At 46.5% G+C, this 15,626-nt stretch overlaps 1 protein-coding gene and 1 long non-coding RNA gene across 3 annotated transcripts in view; one reads left to right on the top strand and one right to left on the bottom strand.

The window, feature by feature from the left end:
• The first annotated feature begins 2,475 nt into the window (after positions 1–2,475).
• Positions 2,476–15,564, top strand: CCDC201 (coiled-coil domain containing 201). Its single transcript, XM_055115915.2, has 3 exons — positions 2,476–2,568; positions 9,062–9,511; positions 12,376–15,564. The coding sequence occupies exons 1-3, from the start codon at positions 2,551–2,553 to the stop codon at positions 12,460–12,462; spliced, it is 555 nt and encodes a 184-aa protein (XP_054971890.1). The 5' UTR covers positions 2,476–2,550; the 3' UTR covers positions 12,463–15,564.
• The window catches only part of LOC117980051 (uncharacterized), a 66,483-nt gene continuing 63,102 nt past the window's right edge, over positions 12,246–15,626 (bottom strand). For both annotated transcript variants that reach the window (XR_008626236.2, XR_010112757.1), the window contains 3 exons: positions 15,563–15,609; positions 13,114–13,253; positions 12,246–12,787 (listed from right to left, as the gene is read on the bottom strand). This is a non-coding gene — a long non-coding RNA (uncharacterized LOC117980051). The remainder of the gene's footprint in view (positions 12,788–13,113; positions 13,254–15,562; positions 15,610–15,626) is intronic.

The raw sequence follows: 15,626 nt of genomic DNA, 5'->3' as shown, positions 1-15,626 counted from the left end.
GTTAAAGTTTATCCACCATCCTGCCATCTGGATGTCACAAACGCTACCATTTCTGTGTGTCTCTTTTTGGATATGTGCGTACATATGTGCCTGTGTTAATTTTGTTCTTTTTTTTTTTTTTTTTTTGACTGAAGCCTCCTCCTCCCGGGTTCAAGCAATTCTCATATCTCCGCCTCCCAAGTAGCTGGGACTACAAGTGCACACCACCATGCCTGGCTAATTTTTGTATTTTTAGTAGAGATGGGGTTTCACCATTTTAGACAGGCTGGTCTTGAACTCCTGACCTTAGGTGATCCACTTGTCTCAGCCTCCCAAAGTGCTGGGATTACAGGCGTGAGCCACTGTGCCCAGCCCTGTGTCATTTTTAAAATGAGATCACACTATACTGTCTATTCTATAGCTTTTTTCTCCTTTAATATATCACAAACGTCTGTAGTGTGTGTATGCACACATGTGTACATCCATGCACATACACATGTTCATACTCACATACTGGCTGCAAAGTATTCCTTCCCTCAGACTCATTCTAATTTATTTCATCAGTGTCCTTTTCCTGGCTTTGCACACTGCATCTACTTGGGCTTTTAAAGATAACACTCCATGGCTACCAGTAACAGGAAATAAGGAATGACTCAGTCTGATTATCTCCTGACATACTCATACAAGTGGAATTGCTGGTTCAAGGCCATCCATACTTTTAAGTGTATCATACATTCACACCAACTTGCACTCCAGAAAGGCTGTACCCCTAGAGCCCCACCCCCAGGGTAGAAGAATTTCGAGCCACTCTCAGCACTTGAACCTGGAGCCAGTCACCCGGCTGTGTTGCTCTGCGCCAACCAGGGCAAGTTGGGATGGCTCTCTGACAAACCCTTTCTGGTGCTCTCTGAAGCCTCAGGAAGAACCCAGGATTCAGGGATCTCAACCTCTCTTGCCACTGAGTGTTCTGAAAGCGGACAGTCAGAGGGTGAGGGTGAGCATCCACCGCAGGCCTCAGCTCTGCGTGCTGCACACAGGCCTGGGTGCTGAGAGCCCCTTAGCTCTGCAGCCGTGCCTCCTCATTTAGGTTCCTATGTGCAGATGTTTCAGAGCTGGGAAAGCCCTCACATAGCACTTCATTTTACAGAGAAAGGAGAGAGCCAGTGACAGCATTCATTCACCAAAATCACATGGCAACTTAGTGGCAAAGTTCAGAAAAACAATACAGAGTAGCAAGGGATAAAAAGCACTTATTTTGGAGTCAGACGGTCCTGGATTCTTGTCTTGGTTCTGCTGAATACCACTAGGTAAACTCCAGTAATTTGCCCCACAACTATGGGCTGTCTTTCCCTTATTAAAACAGGCTTACTGGCCGTGCATGGTGGCTCACACCTGTAATCCTGGCACTTTGGGAGGCCAGGCGGGCAGATCACACAGAGTTCGAGACCAGCCTGGGCAACATGGCAAAGCCTGTCTCTACAAAAAAGTACCAAAATTAGCCAGGCATGGTGGCATGCACCTCTAGTCCCAGCTACTTGGGAGGCAGAAGCAGAAGGATCCTTTGACCCCAGGAGGCAGAAGTTACAGTAAGCCAAGATCACATTGCACTCCAGCCTAGGTTACAGAGCAAGATTCTGTCTGGAAAAAAAAAAAAAAGTAAGTAAATGAATAATAAAATAAAATAGGCACACTAAAAGCTTTGCTTTGGGGTTGTTAGAAAACTGAGATTATGTCTAAGAACAAACTACCACAGATCATTCTAGTCGTTACTAGCTTCTGAATTGCTCTTTTTAGTTTCATTCCCCAAAAAAGTTAAGGCATGGTTAGAGATTACTATTAGTATAGATCAGCTTTAGTATAGATTGGTAAAGATTAATTTACCATTACTCTGTGGCACGTGTTGCCTTTCAGTCGTGCAGTGGTTCCTAAGTGGACCTGCAGCAGAGCAACACCTGGGAGTCGTTAGGTGATACCAATCACGGGTCCCTGCCCAGGCCTGCCCAATCAGGAACTGAGGCTGGCCCAGCGCTCTGGGCTCTAACAAGCCCTCCAGGAGGTTCTGAGCAGCTCAAGTTTCAGAAGCACTCAATGAAGGACTGACTGGTAGGGAGTCTTCTGCAGAGAAACATACCTTGTAGTCCAGTGGTTGTGGGTCCTCTTTTCTTGACATGGAAACGTGGTTTTTTTTTTCCAGTTGCCTTGTGGATTGAGTTGGGGTTACCACCCCAACTCCATTCCCGTAGGTGGTTGTGATGCACATCAAACAGTATTTGGCACAGGTGGCTTGTTGCTGGGGGGTGGGGGGCGGGGCACAAGTGCCCAGCCAGCCTTCACTTCCCACAGGCTCAGGTGCACACAACAGAAACCAACAAGGGGAAGGCCTAGAGGGCGAGGGAAACCTGCCCCACACCTGCGCAATGGCGTGGCCATCAGGCTAACTCGGGCTCGGGTGGGCTCCTGCATACCTACCGGGGCCTAAGTGGGGACACAGCAGGTATTTCTTGGTGCTGAGGGCCACAGGGTGGGCACTGCAACTGCCCACTTGGAAGCCAGCCCCAGAGGCAAAGCAGGATGGAGCCTGGGGTGCAGGTAGGTGGGGAGGGGTGCAGCCTGGGAATGAGATCTAGCTGAATACAGTAAGAGGTGGCGGGTGGGTAGGAAGGAAGGGCCCTCAAGGCTGCCCGAGCAAGAGGTTGGTTGAGGACTGGCCTTAGGCCTGGCCCTGTCCTGAGCTAGCACAAAGCTGTGGCCTGGTCCTGGCGGCCTGTGGGTTGGGCAGGCCGGGCACTAACACCCTGGGGTCCTCGGGAGCCTTGCCCAGAGTCTCCTCTTGATGCCCACGACATGGCCTGCAGGAGAGATCTTCTGACAGAGCCCCTGGGCTTCCACATCTCCCCAGCCTGGGCTCTGAGGCCCCAGGTGTGTCCCAGGCCCTCCAGATTCCCCAGAGCCCATGCACAATCTCACTGACATCAGGTGGGGTCAGGCATTGTCCTGAGACACTGGGCATTGGTCCTCCTCCATCTCCTCCCCTGGCCTGTCTCATGAGGCCTTTGGAACCTCAGCATTAAGAACCACCTTAGCCACAGCCCTTAGAGAAAGCCAGGCCACCAAGGGGACCAGCAGCCCCAGGGCACAGTGACAGGACACCTCATGCTCTAGATGCAAAAGTAAATGCCATCCTGCAGAAGTAGATCACAATTCCACCTGAAGTTAAAACCTGTCCTTAGCACCCTGCGTTGCATACAGCTCTGGAGCCTACAGCTCCGCCTGCTGGATGGAGAAGTAACTCCCTCTCCCAACCCAGCAGCCTTGGGCACCCCATTCCTAGTTTCCCGTGCCTGGGCTTCTTCGTCAGAGAAGTAGGGATTCTTTTTCTATTTTTTATTTATAAATAGAAAATGCATGCCTGTGGTTTCAAAAGTGATCAAAAGTATAAGAGCATAAAATTTCAAAAGCATAAGATGCACAGTGACCACTGCTGTCCTCCAGCCCTTTCCCCACCATAAGGAAACATTGTTTTTAGCTGCTTCGAATATCCTTCTATAGAGTAACTCTCTAGAAGGGGAGTTGGTGTCCAAATAGAATACTAACTTACAAATTTGAGTGCTACCAAATTGCCTTCCATAGAAGATGTTCCAGTTTCCAAACTGCCTTCCATAGAAGATGTTCCAGTTTCCTCTCTGTGTTGTCTAAAGTTTTCATACTTCTAAATTTTTGAAGTCCGATAGATAAAACCAAATGGGAATTTGGTTTCATTTTGATCTGCATTTTTATTACTGAGAATGAGGTTCAGCATGTGTATACTGAAGGACCAGTTTCTATGAACTGCTAAGAAACTTTGTGGATTTATCCATCAGGTTGTTGGATGTTTTTCTAAATAGGAAGATTCACTGCTTCTTTATCTTCTATAGAAATTGTGGTTCATCTTTTGTCTTTGCATTGGTGTATCTTTTTTCTTTCCTTTTTATTGTAGAAGTTTTTATAAGTTTATATGTAGTCTAGTGCTTTTATGGCCTCTATGTTGTAAGTCATAGCAAAGCCTTACATAAGTTTATAGATAATGCACTGATAGTTCCTTCTAATACTCTTACGGCTTTCTTTTCTACATGTAAGTCTTTAATCCACTTGGAGTTATCTTGGTGAACAATGTGATATAAGAACCCGACTTTGTTTCAGATTTTTAATTTTTTTGTTTTTTTTTTCTGGTAATTTATGAATTTTTAAAATCTTAGATTCCTTGTCATTTATTTTAGTGTAAGCCATGAGTTATAGGGACTTGGCTTTGCTGTTGTTATTTTTTTCCCAAGTGGCCAACCAGCCAGAAGAAGATGTGATGAAAGAGAACAAAAACACATTCTTCTCTAATCATTTGAGATGTACCTTCTGCCACATGACATCCTCCTATGCATGTCTGGGTCATCTGTTCTGGGCATATATTTGTAAAACATACTAAATTGTTTTCTCTGTAAGCTTTTAATACATTACAATATTTTATCAGAAAACATCAAATTATCAACATTTAAGTACTGATTTTTAGATCACTTTTATAAATAGATTAGTTAAAAGTAGTTTCTGTTAATAAAAATGTACTTATGTTACCTTGCAGTTTCTGTTTGATAAAAGTCCCAGTCTGTCTTCTCACCCCCATTTCTTAACTTTACTCTGAGATCTCAATCTCTTTTTTGAAGTTGAAGAATTTAAAGTCTTTCCAGTGCTGATTATTCTCCAAGTAACAAGATAATCTTCTATGGGATTTTGATTTTGTTGTTGTTGGTTTTTTTGTTGTTGTTGGTTTGTTCCCCCACCCGCCCGCCCCGTGATCTAGCATGGGCTTAAAAAGGTGAATCAGTCTCAGTTACTACTTTATTTCTGATTTTCTGTATTTTTTTCCTAGGAGTTCACTCTATGAATGTTGATGCTGTATTGTCTGTTGTAATCATAACAGCTATGCATTTTGGTTTTTGGTTTTATTACACTGTGCTTCCAGTTTTGGTCTTGTTTCGTGTATTTTGCCATAAATTCAACCTTTTCCAATATAAATATTGATGTCCACATTTTTTCATTTGCATTTCTGTGGCATTATCTTTGCCCATAATTCTACTTTGAAGCTTTCTACAGTACTTTGTCTTAGGTATGTCTCACTATATGCAATGTGTAGTTGGATTTTGCTTTCTAATCTCATCTCAGTGTTTTAATAGGTGAGTTTATTGTTTGCCTTTATTAACATGACAAATATATTTGGCTTCTAGTTCTTTCAGCTTACCAAAGGAGTCATATCGATGGTAAATAAATACATGAAAAGATGTTCAACTTCTTTACTCATTACAGAAATGCAAATCAAAACCACTATGCAAGTAAGATGCTGCTTGTGCAAATGAGATGCACTACTAGACTGTCAGAAAACTTTTTTAAAAATTAAAAATTGGCAGTGCCAAATGTGGGTAAGAATGTGGAGCAACTGCTGGCTGCGGTGGCTCACGCCTATAATCCTAGCAATTTGGGAGGCCGAGGCGCGTGGATCACCTGAGGTCATCTGTTCGAGACCAGCCTGGCCAACATGGCAAAACCCCATTTCTAATAAAAATACAAAAATTAGCTGGACATGGTGGCACATGCTTGTAATCCCAGCTACTCTGGAAGCTGGGCAGGAGAATCGCTTGAATCCAAGAGGCAGAGGTTGCAGTGAGCTGAGATTGCACCACTGCACTCCAACCTGGGTGACAGAGCGAGACTCTGTCTCAAAAAAAAAAAAAATGTGGAGCAAATAAACTGGAAAGTAGCAGTTTTCCAACTTGCCTGTACTATTCTTCCAACCCACCAGCAATGTACGGGATGCTGGTTGGTGGGATAGAAACATGGTGCAGGCAGGTTGGAAAGCAGCTTGGCAGTTTCTGATGCTGACTCATGCTGTGGAGTAAATCCTATCCTTCAGGTTATTTGGAGTTCACACAAATCCAGTTTTAAGGGCTTTGCTGAAGGAAACGATGTACAAAATAAACATACTCCAAGGGCAACACAGTAGAAGCTCTGTAAGTGGTCATGATCAGCTCATCATCCCAAAAGGAGGAGGCACTCCCTCCCTCCTTTCCGGCCAAGACTGAGGGGTTTGGGATGTGAAGCCAGACCTCCACAGAACAGTTGCTCCTGGGTAAGCCTTGGTTTCACCAACTCTAGTTCACACCTCATTGTTGCGGCTTCTGTTTCAGGCCAATAAGCCATCTGGGTTTGAATATTTCCTCTGGTGACCTGACTACAATCATACTTACCTCATAAGAATCATAAGAAATCAATGAGAACAGATTTTAATGTTCCAGCACACTCTACTGAATAGATGGTTCCAAGAAGAACCTTCCTTAGACCACATCTTTTTTCAAACCTCTTCTGCCCTGGCCTCATTCTAAGGCCTTGGTGGGAAGTGAAACACAGAGCTCTTTCTATACTATCTCATTATGCCACATCCAAATATTCTATTGTGCATGTTTTGTTCAAAAGAGTCAGTGACATGAGAAATCGTCAAGGATGTGGAAAACTATGTAACAACGTGTATTATGATTCCATTTATGCAGATACCTAAGTTTTTTCCTTTATATGTGGAATGCATGTGTCATATTTGCTTACATGGAAATATGCTGGAAGGAGAGGTAACACAGTGCTAAAGGAAACTACCTAGAGGGAGAAGGACTAGAGAAAGGTTAAGACTGGACTTTCAACTGGACTTTCTAGTATAACTTGTTTGTTTCTATATTGTTTGACTTTAACAAGAGGAATTCACTTAGAAAATGAGAGCTGTGTTTAAGTGCTACAGCCCCTTCCCCTGAAAGCTGAGGGCAGAGTGGTTGAGGAAGGGTCCTCCCCAGAGTGGATGCAAAAACCATGTCAGAGTGCTGGCTTTGAAAAATACAGGGCTCATCTCCTAGGATGATATAAGACTCTTTCCATTCTTTGTCCAGCCATCTGTGCTCTGAAGAGTGAGGGGAGTCCTGAGGCCTCACACTGGGGATGAGGTGGGAGAAGCCACAGACCAGGGACTGTGGCTTCTCCTTAAATGCAATTTTCACTATCTCTTCTATGTCAGCCAGTCCCTAAGATGGCCATCGGTGACCTTCACAATTTGGTAGTCATACCTTTGTGGGGTTCTCCCACACTGAAGAAAACTGACTGGTGCAAGCAATAGGTTTTGCAGAAATGAAGGAGTGTGACTTCTGAAGTTAGATTATACAAAGACATTGCAGCCTCCATGCTGTGCTCTTTTGGCCTACTCTCCTTGGAGAAGACTATTCTGTATCTGGAGGACACTCAACTAGCCCCTGGAGAGGCCAGGCAGAAATAAACTGAGGCCTCCCACCAATAGCTAGCACCAAATTGCAGGGCATGTGGGTAGCGAGCAACCTTGGCATAGAACCTCCATCCCCAGTCAAGCCTTCAGATGAATGAAGCCAATACCTCAATGACAGCCTCATGGGAGACCCCAAGCCAGAACTGCCCAGAGAGGCTGCTCCCAAATTCCTGACCCATAGACATTACAATTACAGATGTCTGTTTTAAGCCACTATGTTTTGGTGTATTTGTTACCCAGTAAATAACTAATATACTTTCCCACCACTTTGAATGAATATTCCTAATCCATCTCAGGTTTAAAGCAAGTACTCATCTATCTCTTTGTTCTAAGAGAAACTTAGCTCTCTATTACTTCACCATCATTAAAATGGTTTCTAGCTGTGCCTCCCCCAAAATTAACTACCAGATAATCCTCTCTGTGTACAAATGCATACAATAATTTAGCAAAGTGGTGACGTCCTTGAACTTATGACACAGTTATCAGCCTGGGAAGAAGCTGCAAGCCAGTCCTGAGCAGGCGGACTCCTAGGTGCAGCCCTCAGGGTTTCACCTTAGACTGGAGTGGACCTGTTTTCAGGAATGCTGATGTGCTTTTTTGAGTCTCTCCTAGGTACATTCTGCATTCTTGTGATTGCTGGCTCTGTCCAGGCAATGGACATGCACTTGCTAATTATACAGTATTGGCAGGCATGCATCAGGAAATGTTAAAATCATTCCATTTTTTAACATTCTTTTCTTTTAGAAAAGTTCCAGTTTTTTCTACACCCTGAATGACAGTGGCTTCCTTAATTGATTTAGGATGTCATTGCCTGCAGCAGACATTGTAACTGGGCACTGTTACTCCTACTACCAAAAAATAAATGCAGGAAATTGTTCCATTCAAGTGGGATTAAACATAAAATGAAAAATCTGATATTGCTTTGGCAGTTACCTCCATTGGTAGTAAATCGGCCAGATGTGCGGAGATACCAGTTAGGAGCATGCATGTGTGTGTCTGAGACACCAAGAGATCATTACAAAGCAATTGGACAACTCAATCTGCTGTCAGGTCACTTTAACATGGACAGACTTCAAGGGGCACTGCCGAGGCACATACCTTATGGTGAACACAAATGTGCTTGCCGGGTATAGCTCATCAGGATCTGAGAAAAGGGTGTGAGTGCAGGAGCATGATTCACTTAAGGCATTCTTTTGGAAGAAAACATTGGCTGTGATGGAATTGTTACAGTCCATCCTGGGGCTCGGGGTTGGGATGTTACCTCCAGGGCACACAGCACCTACTGCAAGCCACCTGCCCAGTGTGCTTCACCTGTTCATAAAATACTACAATGTTTGTCAACAGTTTTGCCTTTTTATGTTGTGAGTCTACAAGTCAGGATGATTTCATTGACAATGCCTTACAGATTTTTCTTGGTGGAAAAATATGGTTACCTGAATGTTATCTATGCTTCAATCCTATTCTTGAAAAATACATCTCTGACAATGCTTACTGTTTTGACAATAATTACATCCATGAAAAGGCAAGCACAGAGGGGCGTGGTCTAGCCCTGTTCAGGGTTCCATCTCAGGGCCTGCAGTTCTGCCCCTGGGTTCTGCACACTCCCCTCTCTGGGCGACAACTTAGGTCTGCCTCATGGGGCCATCATGCTTAAATAAGAATGTGCCTGGGGTCAGAGTTTAGTGCCTGTCTCAAGGCTCCTCAGGACTTTCTAGGACTCAAAACTCTGTTTTTACTTTGCAGGATCTAGGATTGAGCTCCTCTGAGGATGAGAGCCCCTCTCTAGCAATCAGGAGCCCCACCTTGAGAAAGCCCCTGAAACACAGCACCCCTGAGGAGGCAGCCCTGGGTTGGAGCCCAAGGCCATCGGGAGGTGCCTCCTATCTCAGTGGGTCCCCAATGCCTGCACACTTCTCTCAGGACCTTGCATCCCACCCAGCAGGGGTCAGCCCTCCAGCCACTGTTAGGAAAAGGAGGCTTTCTACTCTCTGGGCCTCCAAGGAGTCCAGCTTGGATCTCTCAGCTCCTGGGGAGGAGCCGCCCACATCAGCCTCCTTAACCCAGCGGCAGCGGCAGCAGCAGCAGCAGCAAGAGTCCCTCCGGGCAAAGAGCTGGCCACAAAACCCTGGATTGCCTGGGATCCTGAACACAACAGGGAGGAAGAGACGAGACCCGAAGAAGCGGGCAGCTGCGGTATGCATTAACCCTGTCCCTGCCCCATCCCTTTCCCCCAGGAGTTCTGGGTCCCTGTGGAAGATTAGGAGAGTGAGCACTGCTTGGGACATGGAGCACTCAACACCCTCCTTCCCCCAATTAATGCTCCCATGGCGTGGCATTGGGGGCCAACACACCCTTACTCTGCACATGAGGTCACATGGGACAGGATCAAGGCTGTCCAGCCTTTCTGACACCTGCTGCTGCCCTGTCCCAAGACAGCTCTCTGCTCTGAAGGCCCCCGTGACTGATGCTGCCTATGGTGAACATGAGCTTCCTGGCCTCATGGTCTGGCATCCAGACCCAGGCTGCCGCTGGCTGGCTGCTTTGTCATTGCTCTTTAGCTCACAGGAGTCTGGGTGATGAATCTTTCAGCTTTGGGGCTTTGCAGACATGTTGGGGTGACAGGGAAGGTCTGATATGTCATCTTGTTACAGAATAGCAGAAAACAGCCTATTCTAGTAAAAATCTGCCTGGCTGTGCTGAGTCTCTTGGCATCTTCCTATGCTTTGAAGAGGGAGCTGTTACATTCCTGGAGCACTCCTGCATTTCTAAGGACCTGGCTAGGGTGGCTCTGGTGTCTTTCCACGGACCATTGTGACAGGGATGTCCCACCTTCACCATAGCCAGGTTTGCAGGCCCTTGCCACAGCTGGAGAACCAGCAGGGCACACACTGTCTCAGACCTACTTTTTACTCTCAGAGGCCATCTTCTTCCTTTGCTAATTGGAGATGCTGTGAAGCTGAAAGGACCCAGTGAGAAGAGGATTGCAAGGGCTCTGATCCCCAGGGTAGCAGCCAGTTGGGAGGTGCCCTGGCCCTCTCCTGGCAGAATTCTGCCTCCTCGCCCATTTCCTGGTTTATCCTCTGGCCTTGTTCTAGTAGCTTCCTGAGAAGGGGCACTTTTCCGGCCAGCAGTCTTGGAGCCCTTTCTCAGAACTGGAAGGCCCTGTGTGCCCCTGTCCCTGACTCCCACCTGCCCAAGCCTCTCCAGGTCCCTTTTGTGGTTCTTGGTGATGCTGAGTTTCATTTTGGGGTGAGTAGTCTTGCTCAGCTGCGGGACCCTCCCTGGGCCCATCTGACTCTGGAAGACCTTCCCATACTTTTCCTTCCTAAACTTGGGCTCTGTGTTCTTTGTCTGTGATCTTCTGCAGTTGGATGTTGGACATCCTGATTGATTCTCTGAGTTTCTTTTCTATTTGCTATTTATCCCTTTCTTCTACTTTTTAGGAGAGTTGCTCAGTTCTGTCTTCCGAGGTTACTGCATGATGATATTTTCTTCCTTGCCACACTCCCTCATGTTCTTTACCCTGGCTTGCTTGCTGTCTTCTCTCACCTTCTGAGGGTGCTGATTTTGCAGTGGAGTTTTCCAGCCTCTCTTCCATGCCCTGCTGTCCTGTGGCTGTGCCTGGCTGCTGCCTCCCGATTTGGAGGGGGCCATCACCGGGCTGGGTGGGAGCTGACGGAAAGCCCCGAGTTCCAAGTGGGAACTGTCCACCAAGGGTCACCCGGGGGTTAACTGCTTCTTCACTGCACCACATCTGCCACCCCTTGCTAGTCAGCATCCCCATGGGTTAATGTTCCCACCTGCGGCCAGGAGAGGTGGGACTGGCTGGGGTATTCTGGGAGCTGAAGGTGAGAAGGGACCTGAAGCTCTCACTATGGGTAGAGCTTGTGGGGAACAACCCATGTGGAACGCATGTTGTGGATGCTCCCAATGGAGCATCCCAGCTGCCCCCAGCTGAGCCTGGATCCCCACAAGGCCCCTCTGTGGGATCAGAGGCTATTGCATCTTCCTCAGTTGCTGTGACAAACTGAGTTTCTGGGAGTCCGGACAGGCAGTGCCTGCACCACACAGCCCTCTGAGAGCTTCAGCTCTCAGCAGCCTCCCTAGAGGTCACCCTCTGTGGACGGACATAAACACTGGGCACCAGGAAGGCAGCCCCTGCCTCGGGTAGGGAGGGGCACTGGGAATTCGCTGGTCCTCCTACCAGATGATCATGGGATCTTGCAGACCCCAGCCTGGCTCTCTCTGCTGGCCAGCAGTGGTGCTTAGAGCTTTGGCCACTCTGTCTCTGCTCCAGGACGCCTCCTGGTGGCTCCTGCTGGCTCTGGCTCAGGCCTTCTGCTCTTACAGCTGGCCCTCTGGAGGCCACTCTCGTTCCTTATTCTCAGTCCTGTGGGTTTGCTTCTGTCTTACACTTTCAGGGCGTTAGGAAGACACTGACCACTGACCCATTGTGGGCCTGCCATTGTTGGCCAGCGGACCCCAGCTACACTCCACGTGATCTGACTCAGTCACCCAAAATCCCCAGGTTCCAGTCTCTACTCCATCCTGGCATCGTGTTTAGTGTCAGGAGTTTATTTACCCATCCTCGTCTTCCCTGTGCTGAACTGGGGAGGCCTCCTTCATTCCCTGCTGCAGCTGCCCTGAACACCCTCCTAGAAGAGGGGGCTCTAGAGAGCACAGTTACAAAATCCCATCTAGACTGACCTATGCACCTGTTCCCACGCAGGTTCGTCTACTCCATGCTCGCAGCCTGTCTGCCCCTTCCCTGGCACTTTTTGTCCCTGTCCCCTCCTTTGTCAGACACAGACTTCATCTGCACCTTACCCCATTCACCTATACACTCGTCTGTCTCCACACCAAGAGTGGGCCCTCTGGGTGGCACAGTACCCCATATGAAGTATGTTTGAAGCACACAGGCAGAATTGTATAGGGCTGGCTTGGCCAGCTGCAGACCTTGAGTGGGCATTTATTTTCTAAAGCACATTTTGCAGCAGAAGAGCTTGTCTCCAGTAAAGATGGATGCTGCTATGGGGTGATGCCTTTCCTTTAAACAGATGGAGCGAGTGCGACAGTGGGAGATCTACGTGCTTCAGAACATTGAGGAAGCCACCCAGCATGAGCTCACCATCGAAGACGACTGAGTGCTTGGTGCCAGGACAGGAAGGCAGGGTGCTCTAGAGCTGCCTGCCTTGGTCTGTCTTCATCGTCCACATGGTGCCCTCCTTGGGCTGGCCCCCAGTGCTGTTGCCCTTCTCCATGGGGTGGGAAGAACGGGTTTGAGAAGATCCTGTTGCTTAGACTGTAAATGTGTTTCTGGGAGGCACTGACATTGATGAGGGTCAGCAGAGGTGGCAGGTTAAAGAAGACAAGGCTCTGCATGGTGTGTAACTTGAGCCCTGGGTTTTCCACTGCCCAGCTCTGGCCTTGGGGACAGCTCTCTGCTTGTCTGAGCCTCAGGTTCCTTACCTGAAACATGAGGAAACCCCATCCCAGACTGATGAAATGACTGTGGAGCTGATGTCTAGGCGAGGGCGGCCGTAGCCACTCAGCCCTCTCAGGAAAGAGTTGGGCCAATGCCCCATGAGCATATTTGAGACAGCAGGATTGAAGGCCTGAAGCAGGAACTGGAAAGAAAATCTCTGCACTGGATGGTGGGTTTCCAACCCTATGGTTATGGTGGTCTCATTGGAGCACCAATGGTGAGGGACGTATGTTCCCTTCCATTATGTGGAGAGGAACCAGGTTTTGAGAGGAGGGGAGTGCCCATAGTCCCACCCCTAGAGGGTACCTACCTCCTTCCTCAATAGGCTGTAGGAGAAACTGGACTGTGGGATCCCAGGATGTTTGCAGATAAAGACAAGGAAGCTTAGAGGAACTCAGAGGCCAGTCCACCCACACTGCTTGGCTGAGAAGTCTCCAGGAGTCACCACACCTGGTATCAGGGGCAGGGTAGGTATCCTAGTGAGCCTGAAATGCCACTCTAGGAAAGCCCCAAAACCGTGATTCTCACCTGGAAGGCATTCTGGAAATCTGAGAGTGCTGGCTGTGTTTGTTGAGTGTGTGGGGCTAGAGGAACTTAACCTTTAACAGTTGCATGGGCCAACCCCCTACACTCTCCAATGCTGTGCTCCCTGCTTAACATCAGGGTTCCACCCAGGTGATCAATACATATTGTAAGGTAATACATATTGTAAGGAAGAAGAAAGAGATGTCCAGGTAGCTTCAGTTTAACCCAAAGTCAGCATCAATTCTCCCAAGTACAGGCATCTCAGCAAGACCTGTTTGTGTGGACATGTTATGGTTACTAAATACAGAGCTAGAGTTTATTCATATAAATGTTTGCATCATCCACTCTAAAAAGCTTGCTTTTTACTTCCTAAAAAGAATGCACACATTTCCAGCCTAGTCCTACACTGCCTCCCTTCAAGTGTGTGGACAGGTGGGCTGGCATCTGGAGTCAAAGTGAGAAGGGCAACCCCTAGATGAAATCTGAGACTGGCTTAAAACATAGGCTCAGACTGGCTTAAAAGATAGGACATAGTAGATTCTAAGGGCATGTGAGGTCTAGGATGTTCAGTTTTAAGAGACAGGTGAAAAGTTTAGATCTGCAGGGTGGGTGGAAAATATTCCTGATCAATGATTGGGTTCTTCCTGGAAACACCCACATTTCTTTGGAAGGCTCATTCCAACAGAGAATGAGATTCTTCACAGGAGGGATTAGATATAGCGGCTGCAGTTAGACAGTAACTTCATATTTCATTGGATGTTCTATATGAGTGATAAAAATTTATTTACTGTGTAGTGTGTTTAAACAATTCTAGGTTTTATGAACTAGTTCCTCCTGTATAAGCTATTTAAAAAGTTTACTTTTTTTCTTTTTCTATAACTTATAGATTATTGGGTTACAAAATTATCAGATTTAAAAAATGTTTATTTTACAAATTAGAGTACAAAGAAGCAGAAAAAAACTGCCTATATTGCACACCATGGAGATAAATACATCAGAGTAATTCTTTCCAGTCTTTACTATTAAAAATAAACTGTTTTCATGAGAACTATTCCCGTGGTCTGTGTTTGATGCAAAGTGATTCAGGCATGTAGTTATGTTTCTATCTCGTTTTTCAAAGAATGAAATTCAAATTCAAAATGAGTCCCTGGAGGAAGAAAAATAATGTGAGTGACTCTGGGGAAGTGTGTCCTTGAAAGATTGGGAATTACCAGCACTCAGAAGAATGTTTTCACATATAAGATGATTTCCTAGATATTCATATTGCATCTTCTACATATTAGCACAATGTACTTACTATGTTTTTACATATTTGGAGTATATGCAGTTATCCATAGGCACTCTAGTTAAAGTGTTCAAAATGCAATCTCTTGGATTTCACAAATGGTGCACATCACATGTTCCATCCATGGGAAGATACCTACAGGAAGCAGCTAAAGACAGAACAAGTCTTGCTGCCCCAGCGCCTAGACATGCCTATGGAACTGAGTCTCTGTTTGGCTGCTACAAAGCTTTCCAAATTCTTGGGGACAGGAGACGATGAGAAACTTGGAAAGGGAGACAGGGCATTCTCAGACTGAGGGACACGGAGAAATGAGTGCTGCCCGCTTATGTTAGACATAGGGCAAGATTTCTAAATGATCATCTTTGAGGAAAATAATAAACAGCTAAACAATAGCCCTGGTAATAACACCAACAATGCTCACTTAGAGGTAAGCATAATGTAACTTGCAGCAATTATTTGGGATAAAATAGATCTTAACTCTCACTGTGTATGCGAACCCATGTATTTTGCAGAAAATGCAGTTTTGAAACCTGTCAGGCCCCTGAGCCCAAGCTAAGCCATCATATCCTGTGACATGCACATACACATCAGATGGCCTGAAGCAACTGAAGATCCACAAAAGAAGTGAAAATAGCCTTAACTGATGACATTCTACCATTGTGATTTGTTTCTGCCCCACCCTAACTGATCAATGTATTTTGTAATCTCCCCTACCCTTAAGAAGGTTCTTTGTAATCTCCCCCACGCTTAAGAAGGTTCTTTGTAATTCTCCTCACCCTTGAGAATGTACTTTGTGAGATCCCCCCGCTGCCCACAAAACATTGCTCCTAACTCCACCGCCTATCCCAAAACCTGTAAGAACTAATGATAATCCCACCACCATTTGCTGATTCTCTTTTCAAACTCAGACTGCCTGCACCCAGGTGAAATAAACAGCCATGTTGCTCACACAAAGCTTGTTTGGTGGTCTCTTCACACGGACGCGCATGACAAAACCTATGAGGAAAGGAAGT

Source organism: Pan paniscus, chromosome 6, assembly GCF_029289425.2.
Source record: "Pan paniscus chromosome 6, NHGRI_mPanPan1-v2.0_pri, whole genome shotgun sequence".
Taxonomy (NCBI): domain Eukaryota; kingdom Metazoa; phylum Chordata; class Mammalia; order Primates; family Hominidae; genus Pan; species Pan paniscus.
This window is presented reverse-complemented; position numbering and strand designations above follow the sequence as displayed.

Bases quoted from the DNA above. Each gene is read 5' to 3' on its own strand.
- CCDC201 (XM_055115915.2), top strand. The intron at 9,512-12,375 runs GTATGCATTAAC...TCCTTTAAACAG, and splicing joins CGAAGAAGCGGGCAGCTGCG to ATGGAGCGAGTGCGACAGTG.